Source organism: Parasteatoda tepidariorum, chromosome 10, assembly GCF_982258835.1.
Source record: "Parasteatoda tepidariorum strain Cologne lab strain chromosome 10, Ptep-v5.0, whole genome shotgun sequence".
NCBI lineage: Eukaryota > Metazoa > Arthropoda > Arachnida > Araneae > Theridiidae > Parasteatoda > Parasteatoda tepidariorum.
The window spans coordinates 84,077,953-84,103,170 of NC_141764.1; the positions used below are offsets into that span (position 1 = coordinate 84,077,953).

At 27.5% G+C, this 25,218-nt stretch overlaps 1 protein-coding gene across 14 annotated transcripts in view; it reads right to left on the bottom strand.

The window, feature by feature from the left end:
• Positions 1–25,218, bottom strand: part of LOC107448675 (voltage-gated inwardly rectifying potassium channel KCNH6) — a 346,703-nt gene that overhangs the window by 56,562 nt on the left and 264,923 nt on the right. For all 14 annotated transcript variants that reach the window (XM_071184212.2, XM_071184214.2, XM_071184215.2 and 11 more), the window contains one exon: positions 991–1,410. In XM_071184212.2, coding sequence (XP_071040313.1) covers positions 991–1,410 — 420 coding nt within the window. The remainder of the gene's footprint in view (positions 1–990; positions 1,411–25,218) is intronic.

Below are 25,218 nucleotides of genomic sequence, written 5' to 3' on the forward strand. Positions count from 1 at the left end.
CCTTCAATTGAACTCAAACAGTGTTTCATTTGTGCATTTAACTTGTACTTGTCTCTAGGTTTTAATGTATGCATCCCGAAAGTTCTGCAAATATCTAAAAAAATATAACTTAACCAATTTACTGTTTTATTTATAGGCTAAACTAAAGTAAAATGCTAAGAATGTCTGTAATTTTTTTTTGCCTTCTTATTGTATTTAAAAAAAAAAAATATTTCTAACAAAAATAAATAATCCTAAGAAAGTGAAGAAGTAGGATATTATTTTATTCAAAACTTCATTCTCCTTTAAAATATACAAATTAGAAATAACAGTCGACATATTTCAAGGCACCTATTGTCAAGACCTTCCAGACAGCAATGAAAAGAAACAGAAGTGATTTAAAACAAAAATGTTAAATTGACAACGAAAAAAGGAACAACAAAACTAGAAAAAAAACCTGAGTAGCCGAGAGAGATAAAAAAAAAGGAAAAATAGAACAAAAAAAACCAGAGTAGCCGAAAAGGACAAATCAAAGTAAAATGCTTTTCCACGCGCTATGGAGTGATGGTGAGGGACTAGTTACCAAGGAATTCAGCATTCATATGAATAAAATAAGATTCCTCTCCAAGATAAGCTGATGTAATAGGGGTGGAAATAATTTTGGCATTAACTAATGTCGTTAACAGGGAACTCAGCATACATATGAATAAAATAAATCGACATGAGTTGATGTAACTAAGGTAGAAATATTTTTGGTATTTGTATATTGTTGAAGGGAATGAAGTTTTTATTCCAGTATTATTTGTAACATTTTAAAATTATTTCCTTAATATTCTAAAAAAATGAATAATAATAATTATAGTTAAAATTTTTTTAAACTAATTTAATTTTGTAAAAAAGATTCACTGCTAATTTTAAGACTGACAATTTTCTACGCAGATAGTAAAAAAAAAAATTAAAATTTCGTGTTTTTATTTTTGTTTTTAGTGAGATGGAAAGAAGGAGTATCACCTCGTCTGTTTCTGATCCTAGGAAGAGTAGGTCGAAGGGTATGGCTGCGACGACGTCGATGATGAACCATCCCCGGAGGTAATGGACGGCAATTCTGCCGGGGTGGCTGATCACCTCGTCATTGGAGTTGACGTACGTGGTTCGGAAGTTGATGAGGATGTCGATGATAAACATGACGTCGACTAGCAGGTCGATCACCACTATGGGATCGTCGCCGTACTTCTTGTTGCGCTTGTCCTTCTCCTCGCTCAGGAGGAAAGCAGCCACGTAAGGCGTGAATATGGCTGTGTACATGACCAGCAGCAGGATGATCCAGTCCCACACTGCCTTGAAGGGCGAATAGTGCAGAATGGTCCATTTGTGGACTGTGGGTTTCTGTAATTTGTACTCGGGTAAGACGTCAGCTCCTAGGGACAACACCTGCAACAAAACAACATTTCAGTCATCAAGGGTGCCTCAAAACAACGCATGAAAGAGGTTCTGAAACTAACGATATGCAATTAATTCTTGTTTTAAAGAATTCTTAGTTTTTTTTTCACTTCACAAACTGGATGTTCCAGCTTCTCAAATGCAGGTATGAGATTCTGAAACAAAAGTACTAAACGATATGCAATTAATTCCTTCTTGTTTTATCGAATTCTTAGTTCTTTTTCATTTTACAAACTGGATGTTTCAGTGTCTCAAACGCAGGTATGATATTCTGAAAGTACTAAACAATATGCAATTAATTCTTGTTTTATTAAATTCTTAGTTCTTTTTCATTTTACAAACTGGATATTTTAATGTCTCAAATGCAGGTATGAGATTCTGAAACAAAAGCACTTAACGCTATGCAATTAATTCTTGTTTTATCGAATTCTTAGTTCTTTTTCATTTTACAAACTGGATATTTCAGTGTTTCAAATGCAGGTATGAGATTCTGAAACAAAATTACTAAATGATATGTAATTAATTTCTGTTTTATCGAATTCTTAGCTCTTTTTCATTTTACAAACTGGATATTTAAGTGTCTCAAATGCAGATATGAGATTCTGAAACAAAAGTACTAAGCGATATGCAATTAATTTTTGTTTTATCGAATTATTAGTTCTTCTTCGTTTTACAAACTGGACATTTCAGTGTCTCAAATGCAGGTATGAGATACTGAAACAAAAGTTCTAAACGATATGCAATTAGTTCTTGTTTTATTGAATTCTTAGTTCTTTTTCATTTCACAAACTGGATGTTTTAGTGTCTCAAATGCAGGTATGAGATTTTGAAACAAAAACCCACAAAACTATAAAATTAGCATTTATGTAATACTTTGAAGCCAAGTCGCAACTAGTATACAACGAGTTCTTAATCTTAGCATTCTTTACTTGGAAGATATAAATAATCTTACTATTCGTGTATTAAGGAAAATATATAAGAACAAGATCAATACCTTCAAAATCCTATTTTAACTAACAGACAGAAAGAAACTAGGGTTTCAAATGCAGAATATTTAGCCATATAGTGCTGATATTTGCTGCAGGTCCTTTAGTCTTGTTATTAATGTAGTACTTAGTTGCGTCTCGAGCGTAACTAAGACAGATTTGAAGGAAGTCGAAATTTAGTAATTAGATAGTTTGAAGTCAGCAGTCATGCAAAATCATTAAACTAAAGTCTTTGCAACAAGTTATTTTAATACATCCGGATGATATGGGCATTGAATTAATAAATAAAGACAAATTTTAGATTTCCCATAGTCAATGACTGTAAATAAAACCATAAAAAAACATTTAAGGTTTCCATACATATTGCGCAAATTTGCGCTACCATCATTAAACATATTATTAACCTAAGAATAGTATGTTGTTGTTATCGCAGATCATTAAGGCAATGTGTGCGATTATTCTTGTTTTCCAGTGGCGCCATCTATGACCAAGAATTTGAATTCTGTCGCACCCTTACGTAAAACCAGTTTATAGGATGGACTCATTCATATATCCATTCATTCATCCACAGATCGTAATTTTGACCTGAACCAGAGAACTATAAATCCCCAATTCAGTACCCCCAGAGATTTAATTTGTTGTGGGAACATGGTGGACTTTGTGACCATACAGCTTTAACGTGCACCAGTTTCACCATTTACTACACGGGGAGTCATTGGCTGGCTTGATTCGAATTCCCGTTCTCACGGACGTGAATCTAGCGCCTAACCAACCAGGCTATCGCGGCCCCCAGGAGTAGCATGAAACTGCCATATGAGTTAAATATATTCATAACTAAGGGGTTCCACATCCTTGCTAACTTTGCTACCCGAAAAGGTACACTACTTATATTTATTTCACTTTATATACATTACGATTTAATTTATATGTATAAGGGAGTTTCCTTCATGTACAATTTTAAATTAAAGGAATTGGTGATCTAACAGTTTTAGGTCCTATATACATAAACTTGTATTGCTCTAAGATATTTTTATTGAACAAAAGGGAAATAAAAGACGATTCATTACGAGCTTAATTCTAATTGCGTAGTGCAATGAAATATTAAAAACTAATTTACGAGATTTTAAGCAGAAAAACCATAATTATTTGTTTAAAATTTTACTTATACGTAATTTCTTCGAAATATTTATTTCCAAATACACTGAAAAAACTCCGGATCAAATTCCGGTAAACAGTACCGGCAATCAGGGTGTCACTTTAATTCACTTTATTTTTACCGTTAAGTTTAGCTGAAAAAAAATCTAATGCACCGTAATTTTTATAGTAATATTTTCTATAAAATTTCATGAATCGCTGTATTTATATAAATAGTACAGTAAAAAGAACGATATGAAATTTTATGGAAAAATGAATTTTATGGTAAAATTGATTTTACGAATGCTACACTGAGGTTGCCTAAACTTTTGACCTTAGTTTGAGCCTTAAGTTTTGTGAAGTTATGGAATACATTCTTTGATAAATATGTTTAACACTGAATATAATGTAGTGCTAATTTTTTGCAATAATAATATGGACTTAAAATGAACCTTTTTCCCCCGTTAAGTTGAAACACAGAACTTTCCAATAAAGTTTTGCAATTAAGTACAATACTATGACTCAATTGAAAATAATATTTACGTTTCTGCATTTTTGAACAAAATTACATTTTAAAATGCTTTAAAAATTCCAACAACGTATTGATAAGAAGACCTGCATTTAAAATAGTTGATTTAGAAATGGAAAAGCACCATTTTAAAGCTAAATATTTACTTATTAATATTACTAAAAAGAATGATAAAATTAATATTTTTTTAATTAATTTGTCTAAATTTCCGTGAACATGCATATAATTCACGCAAAAGCTCACCAGCATTTTTAAAAGTACTACTAAATAGGAAGTACCAAATGATCACTTAAAAACACATAAAATTATTCAACACACATTTTAAAACAGATACTTAATCCTATGAATATATAAGTAAATGCATATGAGTAAAATTACTGTACGATATAATCATGATATTTCTAATAAAAACCAAATAATTCTGGCAAAATTTATGGTAATCAAATATATTGTAATTTTTCTGCTCTTATGGTAACGGTTTACCCGAAAATCTGGTTTTCAAAGTTATAATTCAAAATTATAGTTATCACACATTTAGTAAAAAATGCAGAACTGAAAAATAAATTTCACCGAATAAATGATTTTTATGCCATGCTCTAAGGTATCATGAAAAAATTATCAAATTTTATCAAACATTATAAAACCGAATTTTTTTTTTTTAATGTTACTAAAATTAATTCCGGAAAAAAATTACCGACCTTTTTGTTGTTCCCATACAGGTAGAAACACAGTAAATTTTATCAAGTTTTGTTTGAAAATATTTTTACGTTGAATGTATGTATGTAATTTTCTCATTGATTGTATTAACTCCAGAAATGAAACTGAGTTCTCCGTGCAAAGCATTCGAAAAGCGCAATTAAAATTATTCACTATTTCACACAATCAACGAGGCGAATAGCGTTAATGATGTGATTAAAGCACCATGGATAAGCAAGATAAGGATCTCTAACAATCTCCATTCTGAACTAAAAGCGTCGCTTCGAGTGATTGATATCATCTTTGTGCCGGAAGTTCAGCTCCCATATAATTCAGTATTTTCCGACAAAGAAAGACAATGGCATATAGGTTGTAGTCAGAGTAAACTATTTTAACAAAAGCTATTGCATTTGGTAATTTACTAGTTATATACACAAAGAATTAATCTTCATTTTTCAGTTTAGTATAAACTGGCATTAAAATTAATTATTATGTTGTACGATCTTTCTAAAAATGGCTGATATTTTTTTAATACATGGAAATAATTTATCTGCCTCATTAATAAAAATTTGTATCATAAATTCCGTATAATCTATATATTCATAGCAATCTATGTAACAATGTTTCAACATAATTAAACAACATATTCTTAGTGACAAAAAATAATTTACGGACACCATTAATAAAAATTTGCTAATATAAATTCCGTATTATATTCTATATTAACACAAGGAACATTGTTACGATGTTATAACATTATAAAAACAAAACGCTGGTGCATAAATGTTTTTAACCTTTTCTCTGTCGGTGTCGCATATCATATGTTAGGCGTTTTTGTGCCAGTATCGAAATGAAAAATTCCATCATTGAAATTGAATTCGCCTCTACTTACTCGTCTTTCTAAATCACGTGATTATTTTTGTATTTCAGGATATTGCCAAGAGATGGCGCGACTAGCCCCATTTTCTTCACAACTTTCACAGTGAGATTTCCCGCTTTGAATTGAAATCAAAATCATTTTGTAATTTCTGTAATTTTGCTTTCATTAGTGTTACCGTTACATGCAATCTGCAATAAAATATTACAGTTTTCGGATAAATGTGATTTTTACGCTCTGATGCCCAAGAATGATTATAAAGCTGTTTTAACGGTAAGGTTGGAAAATTATTTTTCATAATATTTTTACCTAATTTTACTGATTATTAAATGCAAAAATTTATCTTAAACACCTTAAATCATAAGAACCAATAAATATGTTATCACGGTGTATTTTTTAAAGATGAAATTTGGGTGCATTGCAGGAAAAACTAGAGATCAGTGGACGGGACATAACGTATTTCACCACCAATAAATCAAGCAAAATACTGCATGCTGACAAAAATATTTTGCATTTTTGAATTTAGGAGGGAACATATATTATTTTCATCAATAAAAAAAAATACTTTTTTTAAGCCGAACATTTGAAAAAAAAAATTCCGATAGAGAAGGGGTTAATAAGCTCACACTTATATCAATTTTAATTATTTATCATAGAGAAAATGCAATAAAAATTACGAAAATAAGAATAAACTTTTTCTTCCTGAAAAACAGAGTTATAATTATGAGACAGATTTACATTTACTAATTTATTTTATAATTTATGTCACGACTTACTAATTACTATTTTTACTGTAATATGAAAGGTTTTTCCCATAAAAATAAAACAGTATGTGTTTCTGCGACATGCATGAGGAAAATAATCTGTCTTGTTTAATTCGGGTATTTTCGCATGTCAAAATCAGACAGATCACTAACCTTGCCCATTAATATTAAAATTGCATAACATTTGATTTTTGTCACTCAATACTAAGGAAAAAATCTTTGAAGATTTTCAGTTCAAAATCTAATGATCCCAGTTTTAATTTACCCCAACTGCACTAAAAGGTTAATTTTAAGGACACAATAACATTAATCACAAAATCCCAACAGTGTTTATGAATGATTAGTAATTAACCATACAAGCTTGAAACAATGTTAAAATTAACAATGCAAGTTTACGTGTTATAAAGCTCGAATCAAGCATACATGAACAGCCTTCTTATATCGAGATTGAATCTAAAAATATTATCCTTCATCATTATTAAAAAAATATATTTCACTTGGGAATCTTAATAAAGGAAAAATAAAAGTTTAGAAGCAAGGTTTGCAATAAAAGCTAAGAAATTATATATTTTTAAAGGTTTATTTGAGCGTTTTTTCAATATTTTAAAAATAATGTTGGCATTGTAAAAATTTTTCTTTGAACGAATAATGAATAACTAGTTAAATTTATCGTGATAATCAAAAGAAACCGTAAATAACGTTTACCGTAAGGATACTATTTGTAATAACGAATACTATTTGTTTACCGTTAGGATACTATTTGTAATAACGAATACTATTTGTTTACCGTAAGGATACTATTTGTAATAACAAATAAAAAAGAAGGCAGTCTAAGAAAAGTACGAAATATTGTTCAAAAATGAATTGTATGCGGAAATAAAGATTTAAGCTTCTCAAAGGAACCAAGTTTATCTTATAGTATTGAAAAAAAATATACGAATGAAATAACTATTCTTATCTACTTATATAGTATAGGTACACAGAGCTACATTTTATTCATGTTATTAAAATTTTCTATGTGTAATCTTTTACACTGTTCAAAAATATTTTAACGTTTTTTTTAAGTTTTTCTGATCATTATTTTTTCGTTTATTATTAAGAATGCACGGTATTATCAAGTCGTTAAAAGTTTGTAACATTGTTAAAAACTTATCAACAAAATCCAAATCCTTTTTTACGAACATTTCAGATTTTAAAATATATTTTTTTATCTTATCATTCACTTTCTGAGAGAAGGGATCAGATAAAAAATACTTTTTTGTTTTGATAAGCCATGTTAAACATTTTACGCAAGAAAATAGTGCAAGAACTTAAAATAAACTTTTATCGAGCACTTCCAAAATTTATTTTAATACTATGTCTCCAGGGTTTTTCACCTAAAAAACGAGGATCGAAAAATAAAGTTGTAAAAAAATGCCATAAAAATCTGTAAATAAAATATACCATATTAAGTCAAAATATTTATAAAATGTTCTCACAGTAAAATAAGCCCTACTTCTAATAAGTCTAAGAGCTTTACCGTTCGAGTCACCTCGTTGCCATGACAAATATCTTCAGGGGAAATTATGGGATTGGTCGAATCGCTCTTGATTTTCTTCTTCTTGAGATGCAGCCACTCATAGCATTTCTTCATCTTGCTGCTCTCCTCTTGGGCTTCTTTAGTCTTCTTGGGCGAAGGGGGGGATGCTTGAGATGATTTCAAGGAGGCAGAATAACTGATGGCAAAGGCGGTGGCTGCCATTATTATCGTCAATTCCATGAAATAAAACAGCTCGATCATACGATCTGCCAACATGAGCTCTGTTTATGATATCAAAGTTAAAATGATAGCTCATATAGGGGATCGTTTTAGAGTTTATTGGCGTGGTACAGGTAGTTGCTTATTGACACGTTGGTGTTAAAATTTTTACATTTTGAACCTTATCTTAATAATTTATTAATTTAGCCATAAATTCGGAGATGTGTTTGGATTTTGGAGCAATTTTTGGCGAGGAAAGTCATAATTGATTTTCAAGCAGTAGCTTAGCATTTTTCTTTACTTAGAATCCATCATAACTGTATTTTTCTACCAGAAATTTTATTTAAAAAACAAGTTTTTCGTCTCAATACAATATAAAAAATATTTCGACTTAAATTAAATGATAAGCTATTTGTGTTAATGCAATATAAATTGTTTATACACGATAAAAAAATTCGAATGAAATTACAAAATATATTATTTTTTGAATGCTGTATCAAAAGTATTGCAATTTTAATTACTAAATGAGTTACTTGTGCTCATGTAATGCGCAATGCGATTACTTTATGAATGCTAAAAACATTAAAATTACGAATTTAATTAAAGATAAAAGCAATTTTTTGGGTGCAATACCAAATATGTTCCTAATTTATTAAAAAAAAATTAGCAAATTTTTCTGATTTTGTTATACGAGTAACTTATAAATGTCAGAAATGCTAAAAGTATTAAAGAAATTACAAAATGAGCTATTATTTCGAATGCAATATTAAAAATATTGAAATCCTTATTAAAAAATAAGCCATTTGTTTTAATCTAATACAAACAATATAAAGTGATACAAAAACAAAAGTATCAGATATTTTCCACTATTTAAACGAAATTAAATATTTTGAGCAAACTTAATTTAATTTAAAGGGAAGCAGTGAGCTCTTCACTGAATAAAGTTTAACTGTATTGATTTTTTAAAAATTTATTTTTGACTCAATTTAGATAATGTTTTAGGCATGTAAATTAAGCGCAATTTTATACTGAATGTTTTTAGAGTTTTAATTAGCGTAGTTAGTAATATTTTTATTATTTTTTAAAATTCTTTTAAATTGTTTAAAAAATAATAATAACTGTCATAACGCTCAAACTCTGCTATAAAAATTAATAAAATTATAAAATTAAATCATATTTATCACCAATTTTAGGCTCAATTAAAGTGACATTTTATATAGATCAGTGAACATTTAAAAAAACTTATTTTTAGATAGGAAAAAAAAGTTTCTTGCTATAATAGAATTAAACAAATAATAAACTATGCATAATTAATAATCTTCGGTTTTTTAAGTTTCAGTTCCTTTTTTATACATTCAAAACAATACTTAATAATTTTAAAAACAATGAAAGTATACCTTGAAAACTTTTTATAAAATTATTTAGCAAGCTTAGCATTATATTAAAGACATTAAAACATTTCGCTTCATTATTTTATGATAGACTAACAAGACATTTATATTGCACCGACAAACAATTTATGTTTGTTGTTTTCGGAAATAATGCATAATCTATTAACTATTCAAATGAAACGTTTAAAGCAAAAAAAAAAATAATAATAATTAACATAGAATTATTTTTTGCCTATATGAAATTACAGTTAATTTTTATTTTCAAAAAGAAAAGAAAAGAAATATGAACGAAAAATGAACAATAGAAGCTTTATTAAATTAAAAAAACCAATTTTGAATTTCCCTAAAATTATTTTAATGAGATTAATTTAATATAAGTACATATAAATAATATCAAGAAATGAATTTTTTATTCTACGTTAGATATGCACCCGATTTAGTTTTAATGAAGTAAATTCTATGTTTTTAAATTTTTTTTCGCTGCAGAAAATATCTAAAAGCAAAACCATTTATATATATTAAGAGTAAATAAAACAGATATCCTTTTCAGAGCACCAAGAAGTTATCCAGAAGTTATTGTTCATAACATATACAATAGGAAATATGTTATTTTAAAGAACGATCAAATAAAGCTAACATACAAGTTGGAATGGATATACTGAGCAGAGCAACCGACAATCATCATTCAACTGAGTTAATGCTTAACTTGCGCAAACGTCGAATCATCAGCCCCAAATTGTATTAACATGAGAGCTTTAAAAGGTTTCTCTAGCCGAGCTGTCTCTTTTATCTTTCCTAATTGTATTAGGTATATGAAGTCTTCTCTAAATTTAACGGACATATATTTAGCAAAGTATAGCTTTATATAACACCAACCACATGAATCACGTTGAAAAGACAAAAATAAGAAGTAAACATGTTTAACGAGAATGTAAGTTATTAAATATTAAGATGGGATATAAAAAAATTATGATGTATACATAAAGAAATAAGATGTATATAAAAACATTTGCTAAAATTTTTTTAGATTTCTTGCACTATTTAGAGTAGTCTTTATGTAATTTCTCTTAAATAGTTCAAAATTTATCTTGAAAGGCATCGATTTTATGTTTATATTACTGCATGTGTACAGTGCGCGAAATAAAAAACGTACCACCTTAAATAACTTTTGATCTAATGATTGGATCTTCACTTTCTCAGAGACAATCTTGATGGTTAGAGGGGGTGACTTCAAATATGCCAAATAACAAGCGCAGACGATATTTTAAATTTCAAAATCAGACAGAAAAACATATTTTCTCGGAATAAACACAACTTGTTTTTGACGGATTCGTATTTCTGACCCCCAAAATATAGAGGGTAGCCGCAATCCGCAATCTATCTAAGAAATATAGTTCCTATAGTTGGTCAGGAGAGTGCTCCAAAGTTTTTTGACTTGAAGGCTAATTTTATTTTTTGCGCATTTCGCTGTATCTCGAGAACTTTTTAAGCGAATTGAAAATTTTTTGAACGCAATTATAAAATTTATTTATCAAAGATAATTACATACAAAAACTAACTTTTAGTAAATATTTATTATTCTTTGATGATGGTTGGAGAAACTTCGAAGCGTAAGTTTATACAATATTTCGCATAATTATGAAAGCTATAATTTTCCTTGGTTACTTACAAAATTTGAGCGAAATCTGTTTGAAAAGAATTAAATTAATAATCAAAGTTGTCTAAATTTTAGTTATAACAAAAACTTAACTCTGTTTGAATTACATTTAAAAGTTTTGGAATGAAAAGCTAATACAAGAGTAATGATATTTTGTGCTAAATAAGTGTGAAGACGTACTGTATGCCCAAATTAGGAGTTACGAAAAATGTTTATGTATATGGTATTTAAACCATTCATTTGGTAATTTTTCTTTTCATATGATAACAGTTTGCAGATAATTTTCGTTTTCAAAATTATAGTTCTTATTACCAAACATTTAGTAAAAAAATACAAAACTGAAATATCGATAAAATGAACCGAATTAATGGTTTTTATGCCATTTTCTAAAGTATCATGATAAAATTATCAAATTTTATCACATAAAGTTATGTCTTATTGCTAATTTGCAACAATCATAACCAACACGTTTCGGTGAAAATTATCGAGCTTTTTGATGTTCTCATAGAGACAGAAACACGGTAAATTTTACCATATTTGGGATTTTTTGACGATATTTTTTTTCTCAGTTTGTGATAGGACTTTATTACAAAACATTGTATGATCATATTTAATTGCTGTTAACTGGTAAATAAGTTATGACTTAAATTATCTCTTTTTTCTTTGCCCTTGTAATGCCTTAATAAAAATTCAGGAAATGATTGATTTGTTTTGTAATGCCATGAATTTAGGACTTCAAGTAAATTTCTATTCGAAAGAATTTAGATTTTTCAGTTTATTTCAGGAAACATTGGCTCAAAGATAATAAAACTAAATAAAAGAAACTAAGAAAAATGAAAAATATTTTTAGGAAAATTTTTTACAGACATAGATCATTCTTCAAATAATTCTTAAACTTAAACAATATGCGTAGTGCATGATAATGCAATGAGGATTTCGACTGAAAAGATCTTTTTCTTCCTTTCCCTTGCGAAACTTAACTAATAAATCACCAGGAAATGATTTATTTGTCTAGTAACGCCATAGGACTCCAAAAAAGGATAATTTTCTATACGAAAGCATTTATATTTTTTAGTTTATTTGGGAAAGAATATATGACTCAAGGATAATAAAATTAAATAAATTATGACGATGAAAAATATAAACTATTTTTTGAAGCAATTTTTATCGACATAGATCATTCTTCAAATAATTTAAAAATTATACGTCACACACGATAATGTCATAAGGCTTTAGGCTAAAATAATGTATTTGTGTAAATGTGATGTCCAACGTCATTTCACAATATTTTTTTAACTGAAAAAACTGGCAGAATGAATTCACATCGAATAATTCATTTGCAAAATGTCTCCAGTAAGAGAAGAACTGCCAAAAATTTTTGCGCCAACATTTCGCACTCAAATAAACATGCATTTGTTCCAACCCCCCCCCCCCTAAGAAAAGAAGCCATGACAAGTGTCTTACGCCACTGTAACGAGCTGAGCGCACCCTAGTAGCATGCAATAGTACAAAAGAAAGCCAACAGGAAGAGAAGAGCAATAGAATATAAAAGGTGGACAGCCTCAACTTCTGGCATCTCTCCACAATTATTTGGAAAGGATTCCCGTTTTAAGAAGAAATAAATAAAAACTGTAAATTATGAAGTCCATGCCCTATATTGAATCGATTCATTATGTGCATATATTTCTTCGACCTTCAAAAAAGGTCACTACCGCTACTCCAGTACAGAGGCGGCGTGTGAAAATACCGTCTGTAAAGATGTCTATCGATTCTTGAGATAAAGAGAAGTTTTAATAATGAAGTTAAATGGTGGGAATTCGATTCGGGGCGGATGAGAATATTTCAAGGTCCACTAAATCGTTTGATGTTTTCATAAGCGTTTCAGAGACTTTATATAAAAAAGAGTGAGGAATTTTAGCATTAAGGGTATTTTTTTTTAAATGAAAGTATTTTTCTTAAATACTTAAGTATAAATATTAATTTGGAGTTGTAAATAGTTATAAGAAAAATATACTTAAGAAAATAATTTATGTTTCTCACCAACGCAATTTAAATGTTTCTACTTACAGTGGGAAAAAAACGGACCACTTTGAATAACTTTTGATCTAATGATCGGATCTTCACGTTCTAGGACTCAATCTTAATGGTTTGAGGGGGTGACCTCTAATATGCTAATTAATTAGTGCAGACGATATTTTAAGTTACGAATTCAGACATAAAAATGCACTTTCTCCGAATAAACATAAATTTTTTTGATGGATTTGGATTTCTCCATGGGATTTGGATTGATTTGGAAAATATGGGACGTAGCCACAATCTAGGAAATATGGTTCCCATAATTTGATCAGGAGAACGATCGAAAGGTTTCACCGCTAATGCTAATTTAATTTTTTGTGTATTTGCTATATCTCGAGAACCTTTTAAGTTACTTGAAAAATATTTTCACACAATCATAAAACTCGTTTATCCAACGATAAATCCATGCAAAAAATAAATTTTAGCAAATATTCATTGTTTTTTTATATTTTATTTAATAACAGTCGAAAAGTTTTTGAATTGTAAGGTATAAAATTTTTAAATCCTTTTAAATATAATTTTTAATGGTAAAATACAAAATTTGAGTGAAATAGGTCGAATAGTTCCTGAGAAATCGAATTTTTAAAATACTACTTTTTAAAAATTCGATTTCACCGAAAACTTTACTGTTAATTGTATGGACAGACTACATTCGATAATTATACCATAATATTTGAATGCAATCATCGAACAGTTCTAATAGTCAACAGTTCTTCATAAAGTTCTAACAGTGTAATCATCAGCAAATACATTAAGTTTCAATGTAAATTTATACAATTTTTGTTATTCATACTTAATAAATTAAAATTTTTACAGATAATGAAATTAATGTGTAAAAATTTAATGTGTAAAAATTATTAAATTTCTACACGTAATTTTTATTATTTAATAGAATTTAAAATTGAAATATTTTAAGAATCACTACATTAAAGTGGCTTCTTTTTATCTTTTCTCAAAAAAATTGATATTATTCACTGTCAATTGTTGAAAATAAAATTAATTAGCAATGTTAATTCACTTTAATTGTTGAAAAATAAAATGTTGAATAATTTTGAATTGATGAGTAACTTGTTTTCCAACCGGAAAGAAAGAGTACGAACTAAATCCATATGAATATTGAAAGTAGTCAAGTTAAGATTGACTTGTACAGTTATCAAGGTACCAATCTTCTCCAGGAAAGAAATCTGTAAAAGTGCTTTCCTATCAACGTGTCTCTTTTGTAGGAAAAACAAACATTTTGACTGAAGGGCTTTGTCAAATGTATTCATCCGCGAGAGGGAACACAAACTTGGTTAAAACGTAATGTACTTTTTTAGGGGAAAAAAATTTCTAATCATTTCTGGTCAAAAGATTCCTTTAATCCATTCCTCGTCGACGTTAAGTTTGCACAAAATTTGGTAATCCGTAAAAGTACCCTTTTGAGAAAATTAATAATTAGCGGTTAAGCTCGTTCATAATTTCATACGTGACAACCACTTCAATTTTAAAACATATTGTAAAGGCATAATTTCAGATCAAAATATGGCTACTTTTATTATTATTTATATAGTTTTGCCAACAAAAGTGTCTTTATTTCATCGAAAAAATTTAAGAAAGAAAAGTATTAAGTGTAATAAAAAAAATGTACACCAGATGATATAAAAGATTTAGTGATTAATGTTTTGAGAAAACCCAATTTTAAAATGTTTAATTTAGATTTTTTAATTTTTTATTTTATCTATGCTTAAAAATCTATACACAAAAACAAGAAGTAATTACATCATAACTAAATTTTTAAAACTGAGTTTGCGGCTGGAAAATGGTAACAACTTGTCAAAAAAGAGCTTTTTTTTTCGAAAGTATATAATTTTGTAATAAATGACTGATTTTTAATTTCATTTATTCTATAGTATTTGTAAATAATAAAATAGGAAATATAGATAAATCCTTATTCATAATAAACTTTTTTTGATGATTAATAACTAACGCAACGCACAGAAAAAAGTTCAAAATACATTCTTATTTAGTGTTATTATTAATATAATCACGAAAATATACTAAAATAAAAGCTTTAAAATGTAAAATTAAAAGTTTTTGTGGGAAAATTGTATTCTTGGAATCAATTTAATATTAATTGCATTTTTAATTGCTTTGTATTCTAGTAATCATGTTTTAACTTGATTTAATTAAGATAATTTATAGTTCATTTACATTGTTCAAATACTTTCTAAAATAAAGTAAAATTTTATGCAATAAAAAAAGAGAAGTTTAGATTAATTAATTCCATTAAAAACCTAACTCGTGCTTATTTCTTGGAAAATTAAGGACACTATAAAGCAATGATATATTATTCTAAAATATAATATGGGCATATAATGTCATATATCATGGACAATATAAAACAAAAATACATATGACTTAGGAAGTTTAAAAAGTCAGTTTGTTAGTTTGTAGCCAAGAAGTTTTTTCAAAATTTCATTTTTTCTTAGTCATTTAAAAGAAGTTGAGCGAACTATTCCAAGTACTGAATGGCCAACAATGCTTTCTGAAAACAATTTTTAAAAAAGTTTTTTTTTTTGTTTCTTCTGCTAGTTAAGAATCATTGTTTTCTTTTAAATATTTTTAATCAAATTTTCAATATTTTAAACTAATGTGATTTCAGCTGCAAAAGGTTTTTAGACAATAAAGAACTGCATAAAAATAAATTTGTATGTTGATAGGGAAAAAAATTTAACAACTTAGTTAAAAAAAAAACAACCTAATTTACATTACAGAAAAAATAGAGCTCACTTAATTTGTGAAATCAGAGCTCAATTAGTTTAAAGAGAAAAATCAGAACAGTTGTATAAAAACACTTTTATTTCTTTTTCAAATGGACTACAAAGTCCTTATTTGTTAGTAAAGTCATTTATTTTACATCAGAGTTAAGGTTTCGGACAACGGACGAGTTTGTTTCTCATTTTATTAAGATCATGTTAATAAATTATAAAATACATAATTATATTAAAGATATAGTGCATATACTCTAATAACTGCAAAATTATTTTTAAAGATTTTTATTATAGTTCTTGAATTTTTTATTGTTCAGTAGTTATTACTCAGAATTATTACAATTAATATTATTATTATATAGATTATTATTTACATTAATATTCTTTGTATTGAATTTCATTCAATACCAGGAATTAGTACAGAATTTAATTGTGAACAGCGAATCTAATGTGTGATAGAGGAGTTAAAACAAACTATTTTTAAATCAATTTAATTATTTTTGATTGTCTTTAATTAAGAGCAGTACAAAAGCATGAATACACGGTTAATAATAATTTAATAAGTTATTAATTTTGCATGGTAGAAAATTGTTAAGTTCCTAATTTTTAAGTATTGCTTAAAGTAAACTCCTACGAAATTTAGTTATGTACAAAAGAAAATTGGGTGGTTCATAGAACAGTTTTCGACAGTTTAGAAAAAAGTTTGGTTTTCAAACAGGGTAAGATATTTTGGGGCAGAGTAAGATGATTTTGAATGAAAGTGTTTTGATCAGGATAATTAAAACAATGGTTTTTATTTTTTATACAACTATTCCGCTCAAAAAATTGTTGCGAAAACAATGTAAGTTCTAACGTTATTCTTCCACGAAGAAAAAAATTCTGATAAAATTATTGTACTGTACAATAATGACATTTGTTATAAAAAAAACTATAAACTCTGGTTAATAAAACCAAAATATATGTTAATTTTACTATATGGTAAATTTCTCTCCAATTGGTAATTTTACTGTTCATCTTGTAACGGTTTAGCGGAAATATCGATTTTCAAAATTACAGTTCGTATTACAACACTTCAATAAAAAAAGAAACAAAATTGGAAAAAAAATTACTCGAAAAAATAATTCTTATGCCATGCTCTAATGTATCATGATAAAATTACCAACTTTATCACACATTTTAAAACCATATTTAATTCCTAATTTAAGTGAAATAATTTCCAAAGTGGTAAAAATTACTGAATTTTTTCGTGTCCTCATTGAGCCAGGATACGGTAAATTTCGCCGTATTCTGGTAGATCTAACCATACTACTTTTCTTAGTTTATTATAGAGCTTTACAGCGCTTTTTGTTAGTTGCAAAGTTTTGTTTATGACCTTCTTTTAAGTTTGCTTATCAGTTTTTTTAATTGTTTGTAACCGTTGATGGATGATTAAAATACTGCTGGAGTAAAAAAATATTTCTATAGTTTCTATAAATCTATAATAATTTGAAACTATTTTTATATAAAATAGGGGAATTTGAAAAGAATTTAGGCAAAACAAAATTAGACCCAACAGCAAAAAACAGTTTATTAAAGTACATAGTCGATCTATTTTTTTTTTAAATAAATAACGCGATAACATAGATTTCTTGCAAAGTAGTTTAATCGAATTTTAAGCATTATGAAACTGCTAAACCATACTTAAAAGGGCGTAGTTTCTTTGTGTTATTTTAAGGTATTTTTAGCGTGCAAAGAGTATTTTTGGTCTAGTTTCCGTGAAATTGCGTGCATTTTGGGAATACTATAACATCGATAATTGTATCTAAAATCTACGAAGTCTTATAAAATATAAAAACTTTTATGACCTATTTCATGTTGAATTACTTATATTTAAAGTAAAGCACTTATATTTAATGAATATTTAATGTAAAATCATTACAATTCTGAGAATTTTCAACTATTGCAATTTTTCATCTTTTTTAGTTGTTTTAGAACTTTAAGCATATCACAAATAACTAAGAGCATGATTTGTGAGAAATTATAATAGAAATTATGTACGGAGATTTCTTCTAGCAAAATTTTTAGCATATTAGCATTCTAAGTATTTTGAAGAGAAAATTGAAATAATCAAAAATAATTTACCAGACCTAAAACGTTCTGAAATACATGTTAGAAACAAACTCATATTAATACGTCATCAACTCGCTCTTATTATTTAAATTAACTCATACTTAAATTCAAACTTTAAAATTTTATTTGTAATTTTGGAGAGAATGAAATCTGAATTTTTAGAGATTGCGCAATAAAAATAATGTTTTTGTACATTATCAAATATTATTTCAATTTTCATGAAATGCTACATTAACTATTTTATGCATTTTTTTTCTCAAACAAATAAGTTTTCTGAATAAATGCATAATAAATGAGCAATCAAAATTTTTTCAAATTTTTGCTTAAATTTTGAGGCATAATAAAAATAAAAATGCACAAATATATAAAGACTTGATATTTTCATGAAAAATGTTTCGCTAATTAATGTATCAAATCAAATATAAGCCAAGAATCATTATTAAAACATTTCTTTAAATTAAAATAAAGCCTATCAAAGAAGTTTTTAGATTGTAATATCACCAATCTTAGATATAAAAGTTAAAATTTTGTATTTAAAATCTGCACAGAATATAAGAAAAAGCTGTTTTGAAGTATTTTTGTTTTGCTGAAATCTAATCATTATAATGTAAATATGAAAAATGACAATTACGATTAAAATTGAGATCTTTTATGTCTTTTTTTGTAAACATCATAAGAGTATTTCATTTGAATAAACGATTGCAGAAATAACATGTAATATTCTTATAAAATATTGATTGCAGCTTATCTTAGCACTTTTCTAATTGAGTATTCAATTTTCAGTTTAATGTAATAAAGAAGTGTTATTCCATAAGAAATCGTAAAATAATAATTAGGTTCAGATATAAAATTATAAATAAGTAACATACATTAACGAGCTACGTTATTAGTATTTTTTTAAATAACCTAATAATCCTCGAATAAAAGATTAAATTTAATAACATTGGGAATTATTGGTTAAATATTGTCTAAGTCCTTTTAAATATTATATTTTTGATATCAACAAATATTTGCGCAGTCATATGTTTTTGTAGATGAAAAACATCAAATGGAGCTATCAATTTAATCTGCTTTAACGTATATGTTTTGACTATAAATTCGAATTACGTTTAAGCTTCTATAAAATTACATATTTAATTTTTTTAACATCTTAATATGAAATATCAAGTAGTGTTGTAAAGATGTTTTAAGAAGAAATATCACAATAAAAATAGTATTAATAACCTTTTCAACTAATTATTTTTGAAAGAAAGTTACCTCTTATTTCAACTAGTTTAAATAGCTAGTTTTGATTAAAAATTTGCTTAAGTTCAAATCCAATATTCAGTTCTAAACAATTTAGAAATTTTAAGGATTTGAAGTGTCTAATAATCTTTTCTGTCGCAAAAATATGAAAAAATAATTCTACCAAAATATTATGTGCATCATATTTGAAATTATACATGAATGAGCTGTTTTAAAAGAAAAAAGACTCCAAAAAAATCTTCCAAAGTCTGCAAATGGATTAACAGTGAAAAAAAAGGAACACTTCGAATATCTTTAAATCTAATGACTGGATCTTGACGTTTTAGGAATATTGATTTTTCGGTTTAGCGTAATCAACATTTTAAGTTACGAAATCAGGCACAAAAATGTACTTTCTCTGAATAAACATACGTTGTTTAGACGGATTCAGATATCTTACCCCCAAATTATAGGAGGTAGCCACAATCTAAAAATTATTGTCCCAATAGCTTGGTTAGGAAAGCGGTATAATGTTTGGATCCTTTATTGTTAACTTATTTTTGTGTATTTAATCATATCTCGAGAACTTTTCAAACAAATTGAAAAAGTCTTATACTCAATTTTAAAATTCATTTATCTAAATATAATTCCGTGCAAAAAATAGCTTTTAGTAAGCATTTATTATTTTATTTAATAACAGTCGATTGTAAAGTATACTATTTTTGCATAATTTAAAAGAACTTAATTTTACATTGCCAAAATACAAAATTTGATTGAAATTGGTAGAATAATTTATTCATATTAAGTACTTTTTGCGTCTGATTTTATAACTTAAAATATTGTTTGCACTTATTAATTAGCATATTTGAGATCATCCCCTCAAACCATTAAGATTGAGTCATCGACTGAGAAAATTTGATCATTAGACCAAAAGTTATTCAGGAGGGTCCATTTTTTGCCCACTGTAAATGAAATTCGGCATGTGATGTTTAAGAGATTTTATTTTGCATCTTCTGTTGTTGTTGTTACTTTACGTCGCACTAGAGCTGCACAATGGGCTATTGGCGACGGTCTGGGAAACATCCCGGAGGATGATCCGAAGACAACTAACCTAAACTCTTACAACATAAACTTCTTATTTGTGATATATTCAGTACAACATCCCCTATTTGAAATAAATATTTAAGCTTGAAGTACTCCACAGCTATTCTCAAGATTAAAAAAACATCTTGTCAATATTCATAAAAATGTTGCATCTAAAAATCAATACTTATTATATCAAACAGCTGTAAGTAAAGAATATCATTCGTAAATTATGCTTTGATTGGAGACCATTATTCTTATAATTATAGACTATGACCGTCTTTGTTTGTAAATATTCAATCATTAGGATGTTATGGCAACATCTTCTAGGCGAATGTTTCAATAATATATTTACTAAACGTTTCTACCTAAACAAAGGAATGAAGAGATCAATAGTTTATTTTCCTTCTCCTTTTAAAGTAATTTTGTATTTTTTAAAATAAAAACTTAAAGACTTATATACTTAAAAGCTCTAATATACTTAACAAAAATCTGTATTTCTAAATAATATTGAACACTTTTAGATATGTTTTATACATTTTTAAAGTTACGTTTAACTTTAATTTTGTCATAAATAAATAATATTTTTTAAACCTTCTGTTGAGTAATATATGATATTAAATAATGAATTTTCTTAATTTACAATAGCAAATGCAATTATTTAAACCAAGGATATTCCTAAGGTAGACTAGAAAGCAAATCGAAAAAAAAAACATTTAATCCTTAAAAAATTTCTTGCTTGTTAAAAGGAAAATGAGTCTAGCAAAAAATTTAATTGTCCAACACATATTGAACCATTTCAGTTTTTGTTTTGTACCTACACAGTAAATATTAAAGCCGTAAAACAAAAGAAATTCTAAGAAAAGCTAGAAAAGGAAATAATAAAGGGCAAATTTCTCAATGCTAAAGTTAATCAAACCACTATGCCTTCGTTTGATAAAATAGAAATATATCTATCAAAAATTAAGGAATATATCAGAAAATAGGATACGACTTATTTTCCTAACTTGGTGCCATTTGTTGCTGGTTTCGAACATATTTTTTATCGAAGGTGTTACGAATTTAAAAGATTTTTCTTCATATCACGTGCCCTAGTTGATCATGTGAAGTACAGTTGCAAGACGCTAATGAAGAAGAAAAAATAATATTTGAAAGAAATTGAACTGAAAATATAACTGTCCAAAACAAAAAGCTTAGTTAAATAAATAATACTGAGAAACTGAAGTTGCTTGACTTATATTACTTGATTTAAAAAAAAATCATTCGCTTCAAAAATGGACTGATTGGATATGACAGTCGACATGCTATAAGTGCTTAAAATTAGGCGTTCATTTTCAAGACTAGCTAAACATTAATGAGAAGATTGTCATTCACTTTTGTCAAATTTCTATTTTTGGGCTTTTTGAAACACGTCGACTGTTATTTTCATTAAAGCCTTATTGTTTGCTTAGACTTTTTTTTCTCGAAGAACAAAAAACTCTATTTATATTTTATAACTGCATAAAATGCTCTAATTCATATTCTAAAAAATTATAAAACTATTAATAAAAAATAAATTTTTTAATGACTAAATAGCGTTATCAGGAAATTGATGTCATGCCTGTTACTATAGCATTTTTATGCTAAATTATGCTACTATTTTTTTAAACTATACATTCAGAACTTATGAATGGCAAAGCTTATTTACTAAGGAAGATTGTGCATAAAAATATGCAGGTGGTTGTTTCGAGTGTTCTATATATGGTTGAGGAAGTAGAATCTGTTTCGTGAGAAGTACTTTTATAATACGCCATAATTATTTGTATGAAAAATATATGTATTTATTAAACTAAATAATTAAGTTTTTTCTGTGCTTTGTCCAAATAAGGTAAAATTTTGATAATGTTTGACAAAAGTATTTGCTTTTTGAATTTTTCTCTTTAAAATATCATTAGGTAACCGACCTTATTTGGTAACCGACATGACATTATTTGCAAATATCTCTCAAAAAATTCACTTTAAATATTATTACTGTAATCTAAGTTTCACAGGAATAGTCTTACCAAAGATAATTCCTGTATATATATATATATATATATATATATATATATATATATATATATATATATATATATATATATATATATATATATATATATATATATATATATATATATATATATATATATATATATATATATATATATATATATATATATATATATATATATATATATATATAAAAGTAAGATAAAATAAAAAATTAAGATACATATGTATAAAAAATAATTTCGGAGACTGACCTGAAAACTTACATTGTAAAAAAGATAACTACTAAAATAGTTGAAAACAAACATAATTGTATTTAAAAAACTCTCAAATAGCATGTTTAGTTTTTTTATTTATTATTTTACAATTATTTGAAATTTTTTTTTTTTCTATTTCTCTGATTTCTAAATAATACCGAATTTAGAAAATGATCATATGTTATTCTGATCCTTAAAAAAATAAATAAATAAATTTGTTTTAGCAAAGCTATACTCATATAGTCATGAATGGAAATTAAAAGAAAGAAAATAACTCTTACAGTAAATAGTACACATATTTGTTTGTAGACATTACAAATTTTTTCGAAAATAATAAAAATATGCTTTTGTTAAAAAATAAAAAAAAATTCTTAAATATTGTGTTTACAAACGATAAATAAAATTATGTTACAAGACACTGAATAACATAAATGCACTGTTTTGCACACAATGCATTGCTTTGCACATAAATGCAACCTGCACATAACCGCACAGGTTGCAAAAATAAACATTTCAAATCTGTAAAGGGTAGTTTAAATGAAAATACCGTATTTGTTGGGATGGCTGCTTGGGGTTGGTTCGGATAGTAATTTGCTGATTCGGCCACATGGTCAGCATTGATAGCACTAGAAGAACGACTACTGGCCCTTCGGACCTTAGATCGCCAGTCCTTTATCCTTTGATGGACGGCATGAAACATGGCACCTAGGTCACCCCGGGGCTCCTCGGGGTTGGTGGACGGACGGCACACCTTAAGTTCTGGCTGAACCTGGCACATCTCCGCAAATGCCGGCGGATCGGGCACCGCAACAGGCCCGCCATGACGTCATCGGGAGGATTCCCCAGCTGACGAGTATTCTGGCTTCTCCGCAGAGGGCGTGGGACTTTCTTGCGCGCAGAGGATGGCGGGATCGTTGCCATGGCTACCATGATTGTCAACAGTATTTTGGATCCTATTTTGTTTTGGTTTTGCAATGGCGCGCATTTCGATCAATCTTATCGCTTTTTTTTATGCTTACGTTCTAATTGTCACACTTTCTTAAATCGGAAATCTATATGTTTCAGAAACAGAAGGAAAAAAAAGTAACTTTTTTTTTTCCCGACGTAGCCGCTTTTCAGTCATGCCAGCATAAATCAATACGCATAAAATTCTATTTGCTTCATTGTTACCCATTGTTTTATGTAAGATTAAAAAAAAATCAATATTGAAGTAAATCTGTAAAATTAAAGTCACTATCAAAATTGATCACATGTTTGATGTGTTATTGTTGAATTAACAATTACTGTCATTATTAAACATAAAAGTTTTAAGGCAATATAGTAATAACAACTTTCAAGTGGGATATTTGAAATTATATTAAGCCACAGAAAAGCACTTTACAAGTTTTCTGAGTTTTCACTTAGTAAATAGACCAATACAAAGAAACATGTTATTGGTTAAATGGAAATTTATTGCTTTTATCAAAAACCCTCCCTTAAACAATTTGAAATGCGGCTTATCATTAAACTGATAAAAGCCAATCAAGTTGGAGACGCATGCGTGACGTCGCTAGCAAGCATCCAATTAAATCTAACTAAAATCGCATGGTTAGGTATAATCACTTAACTTCTTTGCGAGTTGCAAGTACCCAATTCTATAAAATGCTTGGGTGCTTTCTTAGATATTTTGAGGGGTTATGAAGACAAAGGTAAATTACGATAAATTTAAAGACTTAAAATATATCTTTATTTTTCTCGTGGTTAAAATTATTTTAGTTTTGTATAATATATTTATATTACTGACGGGCACCATTAATCCCTTTAAACTAATCGAGGAACAAATAAGTATAAGCATTATTACTAGTAATATAAACGTAAGTTATTTTCAATAAATTAGCACTGTAGAAAGCTTTTGTTTCTCTATTTAATTTCTCCTTTAATATTTCTCCATTTAATATTGCAGAATTTATAATATAACTGAAAGAAATAAACAGAAGTAACGAAGGATATGACAGAAACAATTTTTACGGTTGGTTAGAACTAAAATTCATAAGAGATTTGGAATTGTTTTAAAAAATTTTATGTCTCTACAAAAGTGGCAACAGTAATAACAAAAGTGATGTTTGACATAAATGATAACCGAAGTGATCTACTTTAAGGGATTTTTCATAAATATGCAATGTAGAATGTTTCCTTTTCTCTATTTATTATAATTTTTCTCCATTAATATAGAATTTATCATATAACTGAATGACCAGGAGTAAATAAAACTATGATAGAAACACTTCTTACGGATAGAACTAAAATCCATAAAAGATTTGGAATAGTTTCTAAAGTTTTATGTTTTCACAAAAGTGCACAAATGAAAATAATCTTAACCCTGACATAATTTTCCAAAATCTAATATTGATTCAATAATTTTTATTGAAATATTGAAAAGAAGTCATCATAAAACTATAAATAGCAAAGAACTATTATCCATACATGTTACGAATGCTGAAGTAAACAAAAATATGATAGC